General features: G+C 49.4%; 6 protein-coding genes across 6 annotated transcripts; 3 read left to right on the top strand and 3 right to left on the bottom strand.

The window, feature by feature from the left end:
* Positions 1-255: 255 nt before the first annotated feature.
* B0J16DRAFT_384377 (autophagocytosis associated protein) lies at positions 256-1,404 on the top strand (the record flags this gene model as incomplete). Its single annotated transcript, XM_046131418.1, has 3 exons — positions 256-776; positions 826-1,300; positions 1,351-1,404. 3 exons carry the CDS (start codon positions 256-258, stop codon positions 1,402-1,404), a joined length of 1,050 nt encoding a protein of 349 aa, XP_045982956.1.
* Positions 1,405-2,513: 1,109 nt separating this feature from the next.
* On the bottom strand, positions 2,514-4,828 carry B0J16DRAFT_128866 (uncharacterized protein). Its single transcript, XM_046121730.1, has one exon. The coding sequence runs from the start codon at positions 4,597-4,599 to the stop codon at positions 2,587-2,589; it is 2,013 nt and encodes a 670-aa protein (XP_045982957.1). The 5' UTR covers positions 4,600-4,828; the 3' UTR covers positions 2,514-2,586.
* A 3,126-nt stretch (positions 4,829-7,954) lies between these two features.
* On the bottom strand, positions 7,955-13,383 carry B0J16DRAFT_304719 (uncharacterized protein). Its single transcript, XM_046124732.1, has 2 exons — positions 13,050-13,383; positions 7,955-12,999 (listed from the first exon to the last, which is right to left on the bottom strand). Exons 1-2 carry the CDS (start codon positions 13,282-13,284, stop codon positions 8,129-8,131), a joined length of 5,106 nt encoding a protein of 1,701 aa, XP_045982958.1. The 5' UTR covers positions 13,285-13,383; the 3' UTR covers positions 7,955-8,128.
* A 141-nt stretch (positions 13,384-13,524) lies between these two features.
* Positions 13,525-15,171, top strand: B0J16DRAFT_128970 (Pre-mRNA splicing Prp18-interacting factor-domain-containing protein). Its single transcript, XM_046121732.1, has one exon. The coding sequence runs from the start codon at positions 13,621-13,623 to the stop codon at positions 15,010-15,012; it is 1,392 nt and encodes a 463-aa protein (XP_045982959.1). The 5' UTR covers positions 13,525-13,620; the 3' UTR covers positions 15,013-15,171.
* Positions 15,171-16,407, bottom strand: B0J16DRAFT_128963 (40S ribosomal protein S9). Its single transcript, XM_046121731.1, has 4 exons — positions 16,094-16,407; positions 15,979-16,044; positions 15,802-15,900; positions 15,171-15,741 (listed from the first exon to the last, which is right to left on the bottom strand). Exons 2-4 carry the CDS (start codon positions 16,041-16,043, stop codon positions 15,330-15,332), a joined length of 576 nt encoding a protein of 191 aa, XP_045982960.1. The 5' UTR covers position 16,044; positions 16,094-16,407; the 3' UTR covers positions 15,171-15,329.
* On the top strand, positions 16,285-17,546 carry B0J16DRAFT_341363 (ribosomal protein L21e-domain-containing protein). Its single transcript, XM_046127809.1, has 3 exons — positions 16,285-16,443; positions 16,511-16,626; positions 16,741-17,546. The coding sequence occupies exons 1-3, from the start codon at positions 16,408-16,410 to the stop codon at positions 17,069-17,071; spliced, it is 483 nt and encodes a 160-aa protein (XP_045982961.1). The 5' UTR covers positions 16,285-16,407; the 3' UTR covers positions 17,072-17,546.
* Positions 17,547-17,801: the final 255 nt, after the last annotated feature.

Genomic DNA, 17,801 nt, shown 5'->3' on the forward strand with positions numbered 1-17,801 from the left:
CAAGTACTTGTCGTCGCCTGGTCTCTATCAGTCATCTTCGTTACTTCAGGCAGAAGGACGAGGGAAATGCTCCAAACCTCTACTCTGCTACAACTCAAACTATACTTGCCAACTTACATCTCGCAAGCTTGCACAGAAACTCAGCCCCGCATCCTCCAAGAAGTACAAGATACAACTCCCAACAAAGCCTATTTTCTTTCCTTCTACAGAAACAACTGCAAACCCCGAAACGAAGAGACCAACGCCGAAGCCATCATGAATTACATCTATTCGACAGTCAACACCCTTCGGGATCGCTATACCCCCGTCTCCCACAAGTCAACCTTCCGCCAGACCGGTCAAATCACACCCGAAGAGTTCCTCGCCGCGGGCGACTATCTTGTTTATAAGTTCCCGACCTGGTCCTGGGGTGATGCCGATTCCCCTGAACGTCGAGTCAGCCATCTGCCTCCTGGCAAGCAGTTCCTGGTAACACGCAATGTCCCTTGTCATCGTCGTTTGAACGACGACTTTGCTGGTGACGCTGGACACGAGGAAGCTCTTGTCAATGACGGCGATGACTTCAAGGGTAATGCAGGGGATGACGAAGATGGGTGGCTGAGGACTGGTGGCCTGGCCAGCTCGCAGCCGTTGAAAGTGAAGGAGGTGAGGACCGTGGACGATTCAGGAAATGTCGGTGACAGGGAGGTTGTGGATGATGATGAGATTCCTGATATGGAGGACGAAGACGATGATGAAGCTATCATCCGAGACTCTGGCGCTGATTCCAAGAACAGGTATGCCTTGTTTTCTTCAAGTCATGAAGAGGTCTGCTAATATCTTCAGCGCTCACCGAACGTACACCCTGTACATCATGTACTCTCCCTACTACAGAACCCCTCGTCTGTACCTCTCAGGCTATCTCGCCAATGGCCAGCCCCTCCCTCCCACTGACATGACGGAGGATATTGTCGGTGACTACAAGGACAAGACAGTGACACTCGAAGATTTCCCCTTCTTCGCCAACAACATCAAGATGGCCTCTGTACATCCCTGCAAGCACGCGTCAGTCATGAAGACATTACTTGACCGTGCCGATGCTGCCCTTCGCCTGCGACGTGAGAAGCTCCGTGCCGGTAACGCTGATAACAGCCAGGCACCTTCGGGGATGGAGGGTTTGGTTGATGAGATTGGAAAGCTAGATGTCAAGGGCGCTCAAGAGGCGGCGGACAAGGATGAGTGGGAGGAGGTACAGGAAGCTGAGATCGATGATCAAGAGGTTGCTATCCGAGTGGATCAGTACTTGGTTGTGTTCCTCAAGGTATGACTCCCCTAACCCGACCAGACCATTCCCTGCTGACATGTGTCTAGTTTATGGCCAGTGTGACACCCGGTATCGAGCATGATTTTACCATGGGTGTCTAAAGCCCATGACCTCGATCAAAGGTGAGCCAGAGTAACATGGCGGCATAAAAGAGTGAATTTGGGACAACTATATCAGGAGTGGCGTCAACGGCGTTCTGGTTTTGCGTTTGTTTATTGCTTGTTTATGACTGTCTGTAGCAACTGTCGTGTTTGGGAATTTTAGACTTCTCGTTCTGTACGATGAATACATGGAACAATGCCAATCATTATAGATATTCGCGGCATACAATAACGTTTTCATGAATCTGCACCAGAAGACATGAATATGTTTCAGTGGCAATGCATATGCAGGACTTATAGGCGCAAAGAGGACCGTTTGTGGTTAAACATTACTGACAAAGTACCTAGAAACGCCATACAGCTGGCCACTCAGGTCAGGTTAACCGATGGGGATAGACAAAGCAAGGTGTTCATCACCGAAAGCAACGAATCAGTTAATGTGACGGGGATGGTACTGCTGGGTACACTTCTGCTGTCCAAGCTATGCTTGGGAATGTTGGATCAATATATACTGCTGAATATTCCTTGAATTCCTATCGCCGCAGACAGAATCTTCCCACCCATCCCTGGTACTGCGACAAACCCAACTTTCTGCCCTAAAAAACTCCTCTTTCTCCCTTTCACGCTTGATCGATTCATTGCCCAGACCGACTGATTTCTGTGCATCGGGTATTCAAACACAGTTCTCCTCCAATGCTCTGACCTGCATAAACAATTCCAAAAAACAAGACTGCCTCCCTGTCATAAGCTCGTAAACGCGTTGTTGTTTACCGCTGCGTGCATAATGTTGCAGAAACTCATGATCCCTAAACTACAAACACAAAGGTCTGGTAACCAGTTTCCGGTACTCCTGTTCTATAGTATGTGCATCCTTTTCCCTATCCGACAAAATTGCATATGCGCTCGCTTGCCACTGGACCTGGCCGGTAACCAAAATCAATGTGAAAGACAACTCGAAAAATCGATAGACGTATGCATCATTGGCGTCGCGATATATCATAGCGTGCGTTCTGGCGTAATTACTTCATCATCGTGAGTGCGACACCGACTTGATGGTGTTGGCGAAGATGCCGTAACATCCTCTATAGGTGTTGTATGTGGTCGACCGGGGGCATCTGATAACTGATTGGATGGCCGACAAGACGTTATCGAGGAACGTCCTGCATCACTTCTGGTGTTGTCCTACATGGCACCAAAAGGGGCGCCGAAATTGGACGTGCTCTTCAGTTTCAACGGAACATCAGCTTCAATGGCCTTAGCATGGCCTTCGCCATCGCTACCATCGGAGTTGGCTTGGGCATCAGCGGAACCATCTCCCCCAATAGGACCGCCCTGCTTCAACCCGTGTGTTAGAACATTCAAGCCAGACGGGCCGGCAATGGAGTCCAATTCTTGGGACTGCATGACAGCTGGTAGTGCGTTCTGCCCTTGACTGATAGGCTCCAGTTTCTTGTGCACTTCTTCCCAGAAAAGCTCGTCTTTGGCCGGCATGTTCCTGAGCATAAGGGGCCCTTTAAGGGGCTTATCACCATCACTTGGTTCCATCATGGCATCTGGCGCATTCGGGTCCAGCTCTTCGGTGAATGAGACGAAAGATACTTTAGAGTCACGCCTATCGGTTTGGGTTGGTAAAGATAATGTGTCCCCTTTTCCGTCTTCTGTGACGACAGCTGTTGCACTGAGATCGATAGTTGTTTCAACAGTTGGCGTGGCGCCTTCTCCAAGAATGGAAGCTGCGTCAGTCGGATTAACTTTGGGGAAAACCGACAGAGAATGGTTTGGTGTGTGACCAGCGTGCATTGTTAGCCGACGAGACTCAACAGCAGAGAGGGCCTGCAAAGTGTATTCCTTGGATGAGCCGCGCACATTAGTCGGGCGCCGAGACTGCTCCGGACTTTGAGCAGCACGTCCAGGCGGAGATGACGCCGGCGAGGCTGGGTTCTCGGGTGGAGATGCACCGGCAGCGAATGTGGACTTCTGGACCGCAGTGGCCTTGATCGGGATTCCTTCCAGCTTAGGGTCGATTTCTTGCACATCAATGATGGGTACAGGCGTGGCTGCGTCCTCTATTGGGGACGGCAGGAAGTCCTTGGCAACTGGGTTCTGTGTCTGCATCCTGGGATCGAGAGGGACGAATGGTGACGATTCGGGTTGTGTTGTAGGAGACACGTGAGCACTGCTTGATGAGAAATAATGAGGGCGGCGAGAGGCGCCATCAAGACCGGGTGGTAGAGGTGACGCATCAGTCATCGAAACACCGGCTGGGATGATTGGATTTTGTGCCCTTGACGCGAGTCGTCCTGGTGGAGCAGGAAAGTAGGAACTGTCCAAGGAGCCCTCACCGCTTCCACCACGCTGACTCGCCAGAGGCGATACCACGCCTGTAACCTGAATGCTTTGTGCCGTAACAGCTTTCAGAGCATTGTTTTCTCCTTCGAGCCTGTAAACTCGTTCTTTGAGCTCTTCAATTTCTCGGGACATGCCTTCTTTCTCAGCCTCCCAGCTTTCCCGGACCTCGTCCATGATTACCCGCTCTTCCTGGTAAACCTCTTCAACACGGCGACGATTAGCTTCGAGATGGTTTCGTTCTGCTTCCCAAGCTTCGCGAATTGACTGATTTTGTTGCATAAGGCGTTGAATCATATGCAACGAAGACTGAGAAGCAGCCACGGCGTCTGCGGAAACCGATCTTGACAGGGATGCACCGACGAGCCCAGAAGAGCTAACGTTGGGAAGAGGAGCTGTAGATGAAGCTGGCAATCGATGTCCGTATGAAGGAGGCGGGCCTCCGTGTGTAGGAGATACTGTCGCAGGGCGACCTTCAAAAGTGTCGAAAGAATCGGCCTGCTGGGGGTACCGCCTGTAGTCTGGCGGAACAGACTGGGCTGCTCGTAGGGAATCCAACGAGAGAGGGGACAAGTCGTTGTGCTGAAGCGGTAGGGTACTCGCGGGAGGAATTCGGCCGCGTTGAAGTTGAATCTGGCTATAATCTTGGTTATGCGGTTGACATGGGTTGAGATAGTGTTGTGGATATTGATGACGAAGAGTTCCGGCTCGAGGATACGAGTTGGGCGGAGACGGAATACTGGATGTATTGCGGTACGGCAGATGACTATTGAGGGAAAGAACAGGATCAGAGTCGTAGGCGCCCGATGGCAGAAAAGCCTCGGGCGTAAATCTCGTAGCCATAATCATGGAAGGCTCGTAGAAGGTCGGTCGCGGTGGAGCGTGGAATAAATCGGAGCAGTGGGGGATCGATTTTTCGTTAGGAAGGCATAGGGCGTTTGAAGTTGTTCTAGTCGATTTCTTAAAAACTTGATATCGGTAGTCGCTACTGGGCGAAAGTCGTCGGGATGGTTGATCTTTCAGTCTGGGAACGTCGAACAAGGTAAGATAATCTTTCTCTTATTCGTTTGCTTGAAACCTTTCGAGGGCGAGTGAGACCAGATCCGAGACCAAATCCAAGGGATATTGAGCGAGTTCGAGGTCTTAGTAGTATGACGCAGATAGGACCCGCCAAGCGCAAGGCACAAGGACCCTTTATCTTGAAGAAGGTTGTAGTGGGAGTGGGAGGGTTACGCCTTGCGTTAGGGTGCGCTGTGCAATGATAAGCTCGGAAGACAAGAGGATAGAACAATGTTAAGTAATTAGCATGAAATTGGAAAGAGGAGATAGTGAAATGAAAATACAAGGTGGAGAGATGAGACGGCGAGTTATGGAAATGAGTCAAACGAGGCAAGAGCAAATTAGCTTAGACTACCTACGGATACCTGACCTTACATTTAGAAAAGACGGTGACATTGATGATTCGTTCCTGCGCCAAAGCCAAGTTCGGGTCGGTACCTGCCCGCCAGGGTTCCTCATTGCTGCCCGTAGGTACGCCGGGGGGCAGGTGCGCGTGCCGTGAAGAGACCACCAAGGAAGGTGGGGAGAGCGTGCCTGCCAGGCGCCGCCACATCCAATGATGGCCTATCCGTAGAAAGCACTTATTACCGGCTGACATGGAATGTTCGCCTTACCTCTCTCTCTGTATTTCTCTGCACTTGACCATCACCTGAAGATGAAGAATATCTACAATTTTGATGGACCTTGGGCTGCATCGCGTAAAAGTCAATTTCGTTTGGCTTGGTTTTATTATACTCATTAACTGAACAGTCATCTTGGTCAGAGTCTCAGGTTCTTTGTCCTAGCCCATACTGTACTGTACTACCCGACCCGTAAGGCTTTGGTACGACCCTTTAACAGGTAGGTAGGCCCCTGCACTTGTTCTTGTGCTGTACGGATACGTTATTTCTTTTCCAATTCGGCTGAATGTGATCCCTGGTCTCCCCAGATTTTCTCTTCCCACCACCTGGGAGGAATGGCCGGAAGAGGAGGTTTGCCCAACTGGACCGTGTCTTGCAATCATGTCGTGGTCTTACACATGGCGAAGACCACGGTATGGGGGATAAATGATTTAATGTTGAAGTGAAGGCACTTGTGGCAAACTACCCTTGCTTCTTGTGCGATTCGATATCCCAAGCATTCCATTGTCTCAGCCTCCCAGCATCATTTGTCATGCCTCACTCGACCTGCTTGCTTCTTCTTTTTACTGTACTTAGCTGGGATTTGCAAGGGACGGGGCGTTGCGGTAGAGACCGGACCGCCGGGAGACCAAAGGACGGGCGCATGGATGGGCCTGTTCTGAAAAATCAACTGGATTTTGTTGCGATATTAAAGCATTCATTCGTCAGATTGATATCACGGTGAAGAGGACAGTGGGCTACGTGTACAGCACGTATCGGGATCCGTTGTTTCAGGCTCTGATACATTTTCTTGTTACCGCACAGTACTGTGTATGTACACCTACGGGCTCTCTGCGGCCATCCCTCGGAGATTCATGCTGGACACTTCTCTTGGCTGAATTGCCGTGCAGACAGGGGCAGGCAGGGAATCGACAACATGGGGCTAATTCAATGCAAAAAAGTTCAGAAGACCCTTTGTACAGGGTTAGCACCCAGATGATGGAGTAGTAGGGAATTTGGACACAGACACAACATCAATGTCAATAACGGATCTGTTTGACACAGCAGCCTGTGTTGTGCTGTGCTGCACATCCCATCCCTTGACGCTGTGCCGCCTATATGCGTACCTGGTTGTGAACTTGTCTTGTCAATGTCAAGGTCGCATCCTGGCCTCAGATCATCATCGATATTGGCCACTCGATCGACATGATTGGCATCGTGTGCACACCAAAGACCAAACGGAACGCCTCCAATTTTTTCCACTGCAAGGGCGACCTCCACCGCGGTTCGGCCCCTTTAAGCTTCTAGCTTGAGTTGGTTGTTATCTAGAATCCATCTGATTGGGTTTGGGGGCTAGTTTTTGCCATCTTTCTGGTCAACGCTCAGGCACACTCGACCAAACCCAAACATGCATCAGAATATTATTTATCGTTTGGTGAGTTTGAGAAAGCTATGACAAAACACATTTGTTGTCCATCTATTAATCGGGAGCATGTCCCATGCTTGATTCCAATGGAAGCAATAGGGCTTGTGTTTCATCATAATCGTTAGCCAAATTCAACCATACCATTGCTCCACATTGAAGCCGAACAACGCATCAATGGATGGGTGGACGGTACGGTACGGTACGGTACACTTACAGTACACCTCACACCGCGCGTTATCTCAGAGGGGTTTGCTGTCAACGCATTGCAGCCCAGCCAAGCCTGTCCACTTTCTCATCTTTTACTCCGGCCAATTGCGCCAGAGTCAGCCATGCCATGTGGCTGGCTGGATGTGGCCTTTGGGAATGTGGTGGTGCCGCGCAACCCAAGTCATCCAAGCTCGAAAGACTTGGTTCCTGATCTAGATCGTTAAGCTTTACCCTCGATCTCGGTCTGCTTCACATGTCAGTGATTGTCTGACTCGAGCTGTACCTGTTCTATTTGTGGACTGGACTGGACTGGTGTCGAGCTTAGCTAGGGAGCTGTTGCTGTACAAGACATGTGATTTCTTACATCTCAGAGAGGCTCAAACACATACCATTCATCATTCATACATACGGTGCTATACTCGCGTCTTGAGAGACCTACCTGTATGCTCATGTGTTTAACCAAGAATTTGGTGACGATATATGTAGTTACGTCAATTTACTTACTGTCAACATTGATATCTTTAATGCCCATGAGTCAAACATCAACCGGCCCCGCAGGGTTCGGACGAAATAGATGTGGGGCCGTGATACGGGGAATTCGGTAACAAAATCCGTCTACGAGGACAGATTGTCAATGCATGCTGAATTGCTGGCCGGGTTATCGGGAAGAACACCCAGAGATTCGAATGTAAATGAGTTTGCTTGAACAGGCGAACTATAGGATACCGTAGGCAGCCCAATAGCGTCATCTATGCCACACGGGTGATATTCACAAAATGCTCCTAACTTCAAAGAGACATTCGCGATTGAGTAAGTTAAGTATGGCCTACGGCAATACTAATCACGATGTTCAGAAGTTTTATGAAACATCAGTCAAGTATGTCATTGTAGTAGAGCCAGGCATGATGAACTTGCCAATGTTTCATGGTGGTGAAATAAATTGATATGCATATCTTTAGGATGGCTTCCACTGCTCGGGAAGTCCTTATCCAAGTCTATACTGTCCATTTCGCCTTGCAATGCAGATGAAAAACACAACCGCTAACCCATGAATAACCCATGATTGTGTCCCGATCATCGTCCGATTTTACCAATCCAGTGATAACTTCTCAATATCCTGTATCAGCGATTGAATCACGGGCTGGCTTGAGTTTCGCACCCCTCGTGTTCTGCCGACTTGTCTCATGCGTGTCCAAAATACAGGGCAATCCTTACTGTCACACTGAACATCCTCAACGGGTCCAATACCAGAGCAGCTTTGACAAAGCGAGAGTACCTCCTGTAAGCGACGTTCCTCAGTCGTCAATCGTGTTTGAAGCGCGAGCAGTGCCGAGGGGATGCTTGTGCGACAAGATAGACAAAGAGGATTGTCTTCCTGGGAGAACCTGATGCCGCAAACAAGGCAGTGCGTCGACTTCATATACGATTCGAGAGTTGCTTTCTTGTTCCCAAGTGTGGTTGCATGATGAACGCGCTGCACTTTTGGCATTTCATCATACCACTGCCGCACGTTTGCACCCACAAGGTTGAAGATGCGCTCGAGAGGGGGTATGAGATTCTTGGAGATGTAATACTCAGCATCCAGCTGCCAGTGTGGATTGCTGAGAAGCTCTTCAGGAGCAACACATCGATCGATAAGGCGAGCTCCTGGAGCACCAGTAATCACAACGTAAGGGACTCTCTCGCCATACTGTGGCTCTGCGCGAGCATCTTGAAGCATACGCTTGGTACTGATGAGGGCTCCTGCAGGTGGTGCACCTTTATCAGAGTATGTGCCTAGACGAACTTCCTTCGCGAAGCAAAAGTCCTGAACAGACACGTTGTTGCGCATAATCTTTTGACATTGCTCCTGGAAGTATTCTTTTACTTGGCTGAGGTCTGCAGTCTCGAAAAGTAGGCGTAGGGCCTTCTCCTCAATCTTCTGCTCAGCAGGTGTACCGTCACGGCGGACAGTCTCGATTCCTTTAGCGTCAAACTCAGGCTTCACCTGATCCTTGCTCTCGTACTTGTAGCCGACGTATCGCTTCTTGGCAAGAAGTACGCATGGGTGATAGACTTTCTCAAACTTAAGTTTGATTGGCCGTGGGTTCATCTCAGTGATCGCTTTTGAGATCTCGTTGCCGATGTCAAATGCCTCGTCTTTGGTTCGGCCTTTCAAATAAATGAACAAACTGTCGGTATCGCCATACACAACTTCTGCGCCCCATTTCTCGACCGAGTGAATATAAGCAATTGCTCTTTCAAGAGTCTCCCTACCAGTTTGCACGATGCTGTCTGCAATCTCCGAGCAAGGCATACGGCCAGAAAACGAGGCCGAAGTATAACCATATGTGACATTCGCGAGCAACTTGAGAGCGAGTTGTCGGTTGTTGAGAAGTTGTTGAAGAGTTTTGTCGTCTTTGTCTTGTTTCATACCACTCTTGACCATAACGCGAGTTTCGAGGATTTCAGTCAGCATCTTGGCAAGCAATGACTTTCTGATTTCTGTCTTTGCATACATCATACCGTTCGGTGCAATGTTGATGTAGTCCTTCAAAAGTGCAAGAAGACCTTGTTGACGCTTATACTCGGTGAAACCCATCTTGTTCATGCCCCTCCAGTTGGTGACTCGACCCAAGAAAGTTGAATAACAATAATTGTAAGCGATCATGACACTTGGGTATAGACTTTGAAAGTCAAGGACTAGAAGGGGGCTGTTATAGAAGGCACTTTGCGGTTCCATGACAAGTGGTAAACACTCAAGAGCGTTTTGACCGCCCACTTGCTTGCGACTGGGCGATACCAGAAGAAAGTTTTCTGGTTTGGCGATTCTAAACATAATCGACTCAACCTTGAACTGTGATCCCCGCGAGAAAACCGAGAAGAAATCTACACCGAGAAGCCTTGCTTGCTCACTTGTTCTGGCAATTAATTCGTTGGCATCTAATATCTCAATGTCGAGTTTTGTGCGATTCTGGTAGTATCTCAGCATCCTGCTGAGCTCTCGATGCTTGCCACTCTTGTACCAACTTGTTAATGACTTCCAAGCGTAATGGGGTATACGCTGATGCAGCAGGTGCCAGACAACGTTTTCCATTGTGTATTGAAGAAGATTAAGCTCCCCTCGCATTGCCCGCCAGATATTAACCATATGACGACCAGTGACTCGAATTGTAGAGGTGGTGTTAAATCCCCATCGGTCGTTTTCTTTACCGAATCTGCCATGGGATTCGGCTTTCATGCGAGAAAACTCATCACAAAGGTTATAGTCGTATTTCAGCCGGGCTCTTTCGATCAGATAACCCCATGAGCTGCCATGGACTTCGTAGCCAGTCAGGATGTCAGGATCATAAGTCCTCACTATTTCTACCATACGAACCATGAGATCTAGCTCAGAAGTTTCCTCAATGACATCGGCAAATGCTTGGCGCTGAACACGCTGCGTAAATTCGAGATTGTTGGACAGTAGTAAAATCCCCGTTTGAATCGTTCCCATTGAGTCCTGACTGCCAGCGGAAGCTCCGTCAGACTTGATTGCCCAGAAAACACACTGGATTTCATCTTCTTCAGGATTTGGAACGAAATTTCCCCTAGTATTTACATGAACCTCCAGGCTCATTGTACTCATGTATTGGACCTCGTGCTGCACGCTTGTCGCTTTTTTGCCTGGTGTGTACTTGAAGCCGTGTTTGTTCTTTGGCGTTGGTCCTTCGATTTGAGAGCGGCAGTGTCTAGGAGTTGAAGGTATTTTGGACACATCCTGGGTATTGGCTTTGCGCTCTTGTTCAAGCCGCCAGATCTCAACTTCGTTGTAAGTGGGTGGGGGGCTTGCAAATTCCCAGCTCCTCCATGAACATTCCTTTCCCTGTCGTTCATACTGGAGTTCAATGGTAGCCTTATCGAGAGATTCGTACTTTAGTCCGTAGTTGGCTGGCGATGTAGCCGTTGGATCGAATTCGGGAAGAAATGGTACAGTATTGCCTTCCAGGCGAAACTCTTTCCCGGCGTACTCACGTGCTCGACCAGGGACATCCTTTTCTTTGCTATAATATGCGTCTTGGTAGAGGACGTCAGGGAGCACATGTTCCTTCAATGACGATACCACAGAAGCTGCGATTGGCGGTAGAGAAGAAAGCAAATGTACTTGCGGACGCGAAAATCTGCCCATAGCTCGCTGGATTTTAGAGAGGTTACTTTTGCTTTCTTCTTCATATACTCCAGATGATGTCAAAGATGGTATCAGAACCACCTGGGAAGGTCCCGCTTCAGCAGGTAGAAAGCTGCTGGGATCGAATGAGACATGTTTGGTGTGCCGACCTTCATCGGTTTGTTGCGAAGCGGATTTCTGGCTCATTTGACTGAGACGGAGCTTCGTGCTTGGATCATTCTGATCTTTAACAGTAGGGAAATTCAGTTTATGGTTATTCCCGGTGGTACCTTTCAAGACAGATCCCATACTTTTTTTATGGGAGGGGTGGCCCTTGAGAATAGATGATCCCCTAAAAGAGGGTGTAGGCCGCTTGTTTAGGTGTGTGGAAGGAATGGGGACCAGGTCCATTTCGTCCTCGTCCTCATCCTCATTTTCGTCGATCGTTGGCTGCTCGTGAGGCTTGAGCTTTTTGTTAGACAGTTGGGATGACGCAACATCAGTCATTGGCCGCTTAAGCTGTGTTGAAGTAGAGGAAGTATATTTCGGAGCGTCAACCGCACGGCCAACCAGACCTTCATCCTCCACGCGGTAAAACAAAGCTTGATTCAAGGGAATGGCAGGCAAATTGCCAGAGGCCAGACCACTCTGACAAACACCTAGGATTGAAGACCAAAATGGCTTCTGGCTTGATTTCTCGAAGCCGATATCGATTGCTGCCGCCTGTTCCAGATCTTCTGAAAATTGGTTGGTAGAACCGCGAGACTCCTTATCAGCAGCTTTCCCCATTGCCACCAATGCCGTGATGGCCTCTTCATCTGAATCTTCTGGGAAGACTTCGTCATGGGCCTCTTGCACTTCGCGCATTTTGCCCTCGTCGACTATGATGCTGCTTTTCAGATCCTGGCCAGGCTGGACACCCAAGGGCAATCCCAAAGCTGCCGCGAGATTCGACGGGAAAAGGTCCTCGACCGACTCCAGCGTGGTCTTGACATGCTCTTCATAGGGATGAGGCTTTGCAAAGGCCTCGAAAGTAAGCTCCTCCGTATCGATGGCAACCCTCTCCGACGCGATGAGGTTCTGAATCTCGGTTTTGTACTCCTCTTCGTGTATCCAGCCCTGGGGATGTGAGTCGCGTGGATTGGCTGACATTGATACAAGGACCTCTGGAGGAAATGGACTACTGCCTTCAGTAGGGTTTGGCATCTTTCTTTTTCGCCTTTTTGTCTCATCTTTCCATAGCCCAGCCATGCTGTAAACCAGCTTTATGTCTGAGGGAAGAGGGTTGGTCCGCTCGGTAAAATCATGGTGAAGTGGCCTTCCCTTGACTTTGTGCCTGTTGACTATATCCTGGACGCATATATCAACTTCAATTGAGCAATGACTGCTGCGAGGGAGTGCAGTTTCGTCGGTAATACACTCCTGAGGGATAGACTGGCTGTGCCAGAGGTGAGAGGAATCCGGTCTTTGATCGTATTCGGGGACCGGTGATCGGAATCCGGTACTGGCTGATTCCAGATAATCGCAGCCATAGAGGTTGAAATCCGTCATGAACTGAAGAAGGAATTGCAGATGTGCTTCGTATGGCTGGAATTTTTGTTTCATAATAACGCCTTGCTGAAGGAGATCGGCCAGTCGAGTCATAACAATAGGGTTGAACATGTAGATTTTTAAGAAGAACTTATACCCAACATGAAAGCCATAGAAGGGGATACCCTTAACGAGAGTAATCCTTGCTACAAACCTTGCATTGTCGTTCTTCTGGTCTCTGCGGTAGCTGACAGCCAATGCGTGGTCAATAGACAGATGGAAACGATAAATGTAGGCGCCGACTATACATATCAGCAACTACCTACAGAATGTGAGATGGTAGTTAACGAACCTTCATCGCGAGACAAGCCCCCTTCGTATTCCACATACAAATATGGGAATGCACCGTGAATATGAGCGCATACTTTTTGACCTGTCTCAGTGGCTCCAAAGACGCGTACTATAGGGACTTTGGGACCCTTGGAAATCTGAGAAGGACGTATATCATTACGAAGTTGAGGGTCGTATTGTGTGGGCGTCGCTTGATAATGGTCGATACAATTCAACCTGACCCGGAACAAGTCCATGTTCTGCAAAGCTCGAATCCATCGGGGGCTCAAAAGTAAGTCAAGGAGCAGAATAAACAAACATCGGTAGAAAACTTGGTCCTAATAAGTGTACTTCACTGTCAAGATCTATAGGTACCAGCACGAGACGCGATCTGCTATTGCCATCCCTGCCAGCCATCGACAGACGCGCGTGGTCACGTGCTGATAAAGCTTATCTAAACAACTTTCTACTCCTAGAGTTGATCTGCAAGCTTGAGCATCGTCACCTGCTTTTCTCCTACAATCTTATGTTCGGCCGCGTTCTCCTTTTTAGATCCACTACCAAAACCGAAAGAGCTTCGACAATCCCCCAATATGCCTGCTCCCCCTCCAAAACCGCCTCCTGCAGGCGCTGGTGCAGGTGCTGCGTCAAAGGAAGAGAACATTTACATCCCATCCTTTATCAGTAAACGACCTTTCTATGCCGGCGAAGAAGGCGACGATACCGACTATCTCAAGCATCAGCGCCGCGAAGAGAAGGATGAGAAATCACAATGGTACGATCGCGGCAGGAAGGCCGGTCCAGCGGCTACCAAGTATCGGAAGGGCGCTTGTGAGAACTGCGGCGCCATGACGCACAAGAAGAAAGATTGCCTAAGTCGGCCGCGCGCAAAAGGCGCTAAGTGGACAGGAAGGGACATTCAGGCCGACGAAGTGATCCAGGATGTCAAAATGGGATGGGACGCTAAGCGCGATCGTTGGAATGGCTACGACGCGAAGGAATATCGCAATGTAGTGGACGAGTTCAACCAAATGGAGGAGCTGCGCAAACAAGCCACGAAAGGAGAAAATGGCGATGAAGAGGCGGACGAGGGCGACAAGTACGCCGAGGAGAATGACATGAGCAAGCACCAGAGCACAGCAACTCGACAGTTGCGAATTCGAGAAGATACAGCCAAATATCTTTTGAACCTCGATCTGGAATCTGCGAAATATGACCCTAAGACACGATCGTTGGTGGATGCTGGTGCAACCGCAGATAAGGCGGCCGATGTCTTTGCGGAAGAGGGATTCATGCGATCGTCTGGTGATGCTGGTGCTTTTGAGAATGCTCAACGTTATGCATGGGAGGCTCAAGAAAAGTCAGGAGATACGAGCCAACACTTACAAGCCAATCCAACGGCAGGTGAGTTTTATCGCAAGAAGGAGAGAGAAGAGGCCGAGGCAAAGCGTGCGGAACGAGAGAAGCTGCTTTTGGACAAGTATGGGGGAGACCAAAAGGCAATGCCAGCTGCTTTGCGCAACATGACTGTGACTGAGTCCGAAACATTCGTCGAGTACGATGAGGCTGGCTTAATCAAGGGTGCGCCCAAGAAGGAGGCCAAGTCCAAGTATGCCGAGGATGTTCTCATCAACAACCATACTTCCGTATGGGGCAGCTGGTGGTCCAACTTCAAATGGGGTTACGCTTGTTGTCACTCATTCATCAAGAACAGCTACTGCACTGGAGATGATGGCAAGACGGCGTGGGAGGCAGCTGAGCGTCAACGCACTGGCGCCAATCTGATTGAGGATAAGGAAGAAGACCCCGAGCATACCACGAAAGAGGATGAGGAGAAGAACAAAGAAGAGCAACCACATAAGCGTACCAGAGAAGAAATGATGAACGGGGTCACGGAGGAAGAGATGGAAGAGTTTAGGAAGAAGAGACGAGCGACGGATGATCCCATGGCGAAGATGTTGGGCAGGGATGAACTTATATCATAGCGAGGCGTTCATTAAAACTATTTACGATTGATATGTCACAAACGCATTACAGCAAAGCGCAGGGCGTTTTTCAAAGATTCACAGTGATCAAGCATGATGGGTTGATGAGGTCGTGATTGGATTCATGTTTCATGAGATTCATGTACACAGTTGAGGAGACACCGGGAAATTTTTGTTTGTCGTTATCCGGTGAAATCATTCCATTTTTTTCCTCTGGCCAACGCCGCAAGCTATGAAGAGAATCCCCTTCCCATGAGTGGTATCCCATCACCAAGTGCCCTAGACAGGGAGAACCGTTTTTGCATTTTTGATTGCATTTACTCCTCGTCCTCCTCGTCCTCGCCACCCTCACCGCCCTCAGCGGCCTTAGCCTTCTTTCTGCGGACACGGCCGGGACGGCCACCACCGAAGGGCGAGGTAAGAGCGAAGTCAATGTGCTTCTGGGAGTCGAGACGGACGATGAAAGAAGGAACGTTGACGATCTGCTTTCCGACTCGGATGTGGCGCTGGCGGATCAGGACACGGGCGTGGTGGATAGACTTGGCGAGACCGAGCTTCCAGACACAGGTCTGGAGACGACGCTCAAGGAAATCCTCGATCTTGAGGGCCAGGACGTAATCCAGCTTCATGCGGGACTCGTCGAGGACACCGACACGGACGAGACGTCGAATGAGGGCATTGCCTTCGAAGAGACGCTTGGGGTCCTTCTCGTCGAGGGTGAGGAGCTGACTGCGCGAGGTGTTAGAAATTTGAACCAGCATAAACTGAAAAGTGTAAAGGTCTTCATACCGGGCAGCACGACGGATCTTGGACAGAGTCAGACCGACTCGCCAGACCTCACGCTTATTGCGCAGGCCATACTCGCCGACGAGCTTAAGCTCGGAGTCACTATTATTATCGGTCAGTCTTGGTTCACAATCGACTTAAACAGAGTCAAGCTCATGTTCAGTGGCCGGTGATACTGACAGTCGGGCAGACTCGAAGGGTCGGCGGGGGACACGGGAGGTCTTGGAGTGGGCGCGGGGAGGCATCCTGAAGTCTTTGTTAATTGAAGGACTTGGTGATATTCTCGTCGTAACACTTACTTGACTTGCTCCTTGGGTGTTCTGCGGGAGTTGAACTTTCTCACGAGATCCAACAAAAATGTGCGAAGGAAATTTGGCCGCAGTTGCAGATCACGTGTGATTGATCAAGGAACCCTAAATTTGGCAAAATTGGCAGGTGCGGGTGGGTCGCCCTTGCCCTACCGAAAAAAAATCGGAAAATCTGAGGTGCCGTCCCACAAGGACGCTCGAGAAATCCAGAACACCAAAGCGACGGACTTCACCATCTCTTTCGCCAACCCACGACTACTAACCCCAACCCTCCCGCGACCGGCAGATCACACGATTCGAGATGGGTCACTCCTACGGAAAGAGAGCGGGCACCCGCGTATGTTCAACCAGCGATTTGCGGATTTCGACGACGTCGGCATGAGACTGACGATGTGAAATTATAGTATGCCTTCAGCCGGGACTTCCGCAAGAAGGGTATGATTGCCCTGAACACCTACCTCCGACAGTACCGCGTTGGAGATATCGTCGACATTAAGGCGAACGGTGCCGTCCAGAAGGGGTAAGCAACGCCCTTTGCCAACCTGCGACAAAACATACGCGAAATTGCGGAACTTGGACGCTTTTTTGGAAATCTTGTGGGCAAAGCAACAGGAGGGCTAACAATGAATTTCAGTATGCCCTTCAAGGTCTACCACGGAAAGACTGGTGTCATCTACAACGTCACCAAGTCTGCTGTCGGTGTCATCATCTACAAGCAGGTCAAGCACCGATACATCGAGAAGCGAATCAACGTCCGAATCGAGCACATCTCGCAGTCCCGATCTCGTGAGGACTTCCTCAAGCGAGTCAAGGCTAACGCCGAGGCCAAGCGTGAGGCTAAGGCCAACGGCACCGTCGTCCAGGTCAAGCGTCAGCCCGCTGGACCTCGTGAGGCCCACACACTGTCTCTCTCCGACAACCCCCCTATGACCGTTACCCCTCTTGCTTACGAGACTACGATCTAAAAGAAAAGATATTTCGAGGGTTGGTGGTGCTTGCTTCTTTTTACTTGGGGTATTGCGTCCGGATGGGAAAGAAATCTGCATGGCAAGGGCTTGCCTTTTGATGTCTGTACGGCATAGGACCAACAAAATGACATCGTTTGAAGCATGCCTCTTCCCTGTACTTGAAGATACCTCTGGTGAACTGTGTCCTGCCCGTATAGAGGGCTCGGTGTTGACTTGGCGTAAAAATGAACTGCCGCTTCTCCCAATTTCCATCTGAAATGCTCTCCTTCAGTGATGATTAGGATCCCAGGATTACATGTGAAAGAACCCCATCACTCCAATTGGAGCTTATCTACATTCATGTTCTGTTGAAGAACAGCACTTTGGGGACAGGGTTCACTTTGTGGCAAACCCCAAACCAGACAGCGAATCATATAGTATTGAAGAGCTACGAATATAAAGAATGATTGAGTCTGGGATATGGTAATTGACCGCTATCTGTCTTCTTTTATTAGGTATCAAAGGGTTGATTTACATTATTCGTTCAGATTTACAGGAATTTATAATAAAGCCAAATGCTAATTATGCCTACCCTGTAGTCTAGACCTAAGTACGAAGGTAATTTACTGACTTCTGCCTCGCCATCTCTACGATTCTGCACACGACGAATTGTCAAGAACAACTGTCTCTGATCACCGCAGGTAAACAACTGATACATGACTATTCAGTCTTTTCTAACATGCAATAT

The sequence above is a fragment of the Fusarium flagelliforme genome (genome assembly GCF_020744385.1).
Source record: "Fusarium flagelliforme strain FIESC 12 MPI-CAGE-AA-0113 chromosome Unknown B0J16scaffold_4, whole genome shotgun sequence".
Classification (NCBI taxonomy): Eukaryota; Fungi; Ascomycota; class Sordariomycetes; order Hypocreales; family Nectriaceae; genus Fusarium; species Fusarium flagelliforme.

What these genes read in the sequence shown, in the direction of transcription:
- B0J16DRAFT_341363 (XM_046127809.1), top strand. Translation starts at nt 16,408, where the DNA reads ATGGGTCACTCCTACGGAAAGAGAGCGGGCACCCGC. An exon ending in GAAAGAGAGCGGGCACCCGC is followed by an intron (nt 16,444 to 16,510) that starts GTATGTTCAACC and finishes GTGAAATTATAG; the next exon opens with TATGCCTTCAGCCGGGACTT. An exon ending in AACGGTGCCGTCCAGAAGGG is followed by an intron (nt 16,627 to 16,740) that starts GTAAGCAACGCC and finishes AATGAATTTCAG; the next exon opens with TATGCCCTTCAAGGTCTACC.
- B0J16DRAFT_128963 (XM_046121731.1), bottom strand. Translation starts at nt 16,043, where the DNA reads ATGCCTCCCCGCGCCCACTCCAAGACCTCCCGTGTCCCCCGCCGACCC. An exon ending in CCCTTCGAGTCTGCCCGACT is followed by an intron (nt 15,901 to 15,978) that starts GTCAGTATCACC and finishes CGATAATAATAG; the next exon opens with TGACTCCGAGCTTAAGCTCG. An exon ending in AAGATCCGTCGTGCTGCCCG is followed by an intron (nt 15,742 to 15,801) that starts GTATGAAGACCT and finishes CACCTCGCGCAG; the next exon opens with TCAGCTCCTCACCCTCGACG.
- B0J16DRAFT_304719 (XM_046124732.1), bottom strand. Translation starts at nt 13,284, where the DNA reads ATGGACTTGTTCCGGGTCAGGTTGAATTGTATCGACCATTATCAAGCG. An exon ending in GGGCTTGTCTCGCGATGAAG is followed by an intron (nt 13,000 to 13,049) that starts GTTCGTTAACTA and finishes TGATATGTATAG; the next exon opens with TCGGCGCCTACATTTATCGT.
- B0J16DRAFT_128970 (XM_046121732.1), top strand. Translation starts at nt 13,621, where the DNA reads ATGCCTGCTCCCCCTCCAAAACCGCCTCCTGCAGGCGCTGGTGCAGGT.
- B0J16DRAFT_128866 (XM_046121730.1), bottom strand. Translation starts at nt 4,599, where the DNA reads ATGATTATGGCTACGAGATTTACGCCCGAGGCTTTTCTGCCATCGGGC.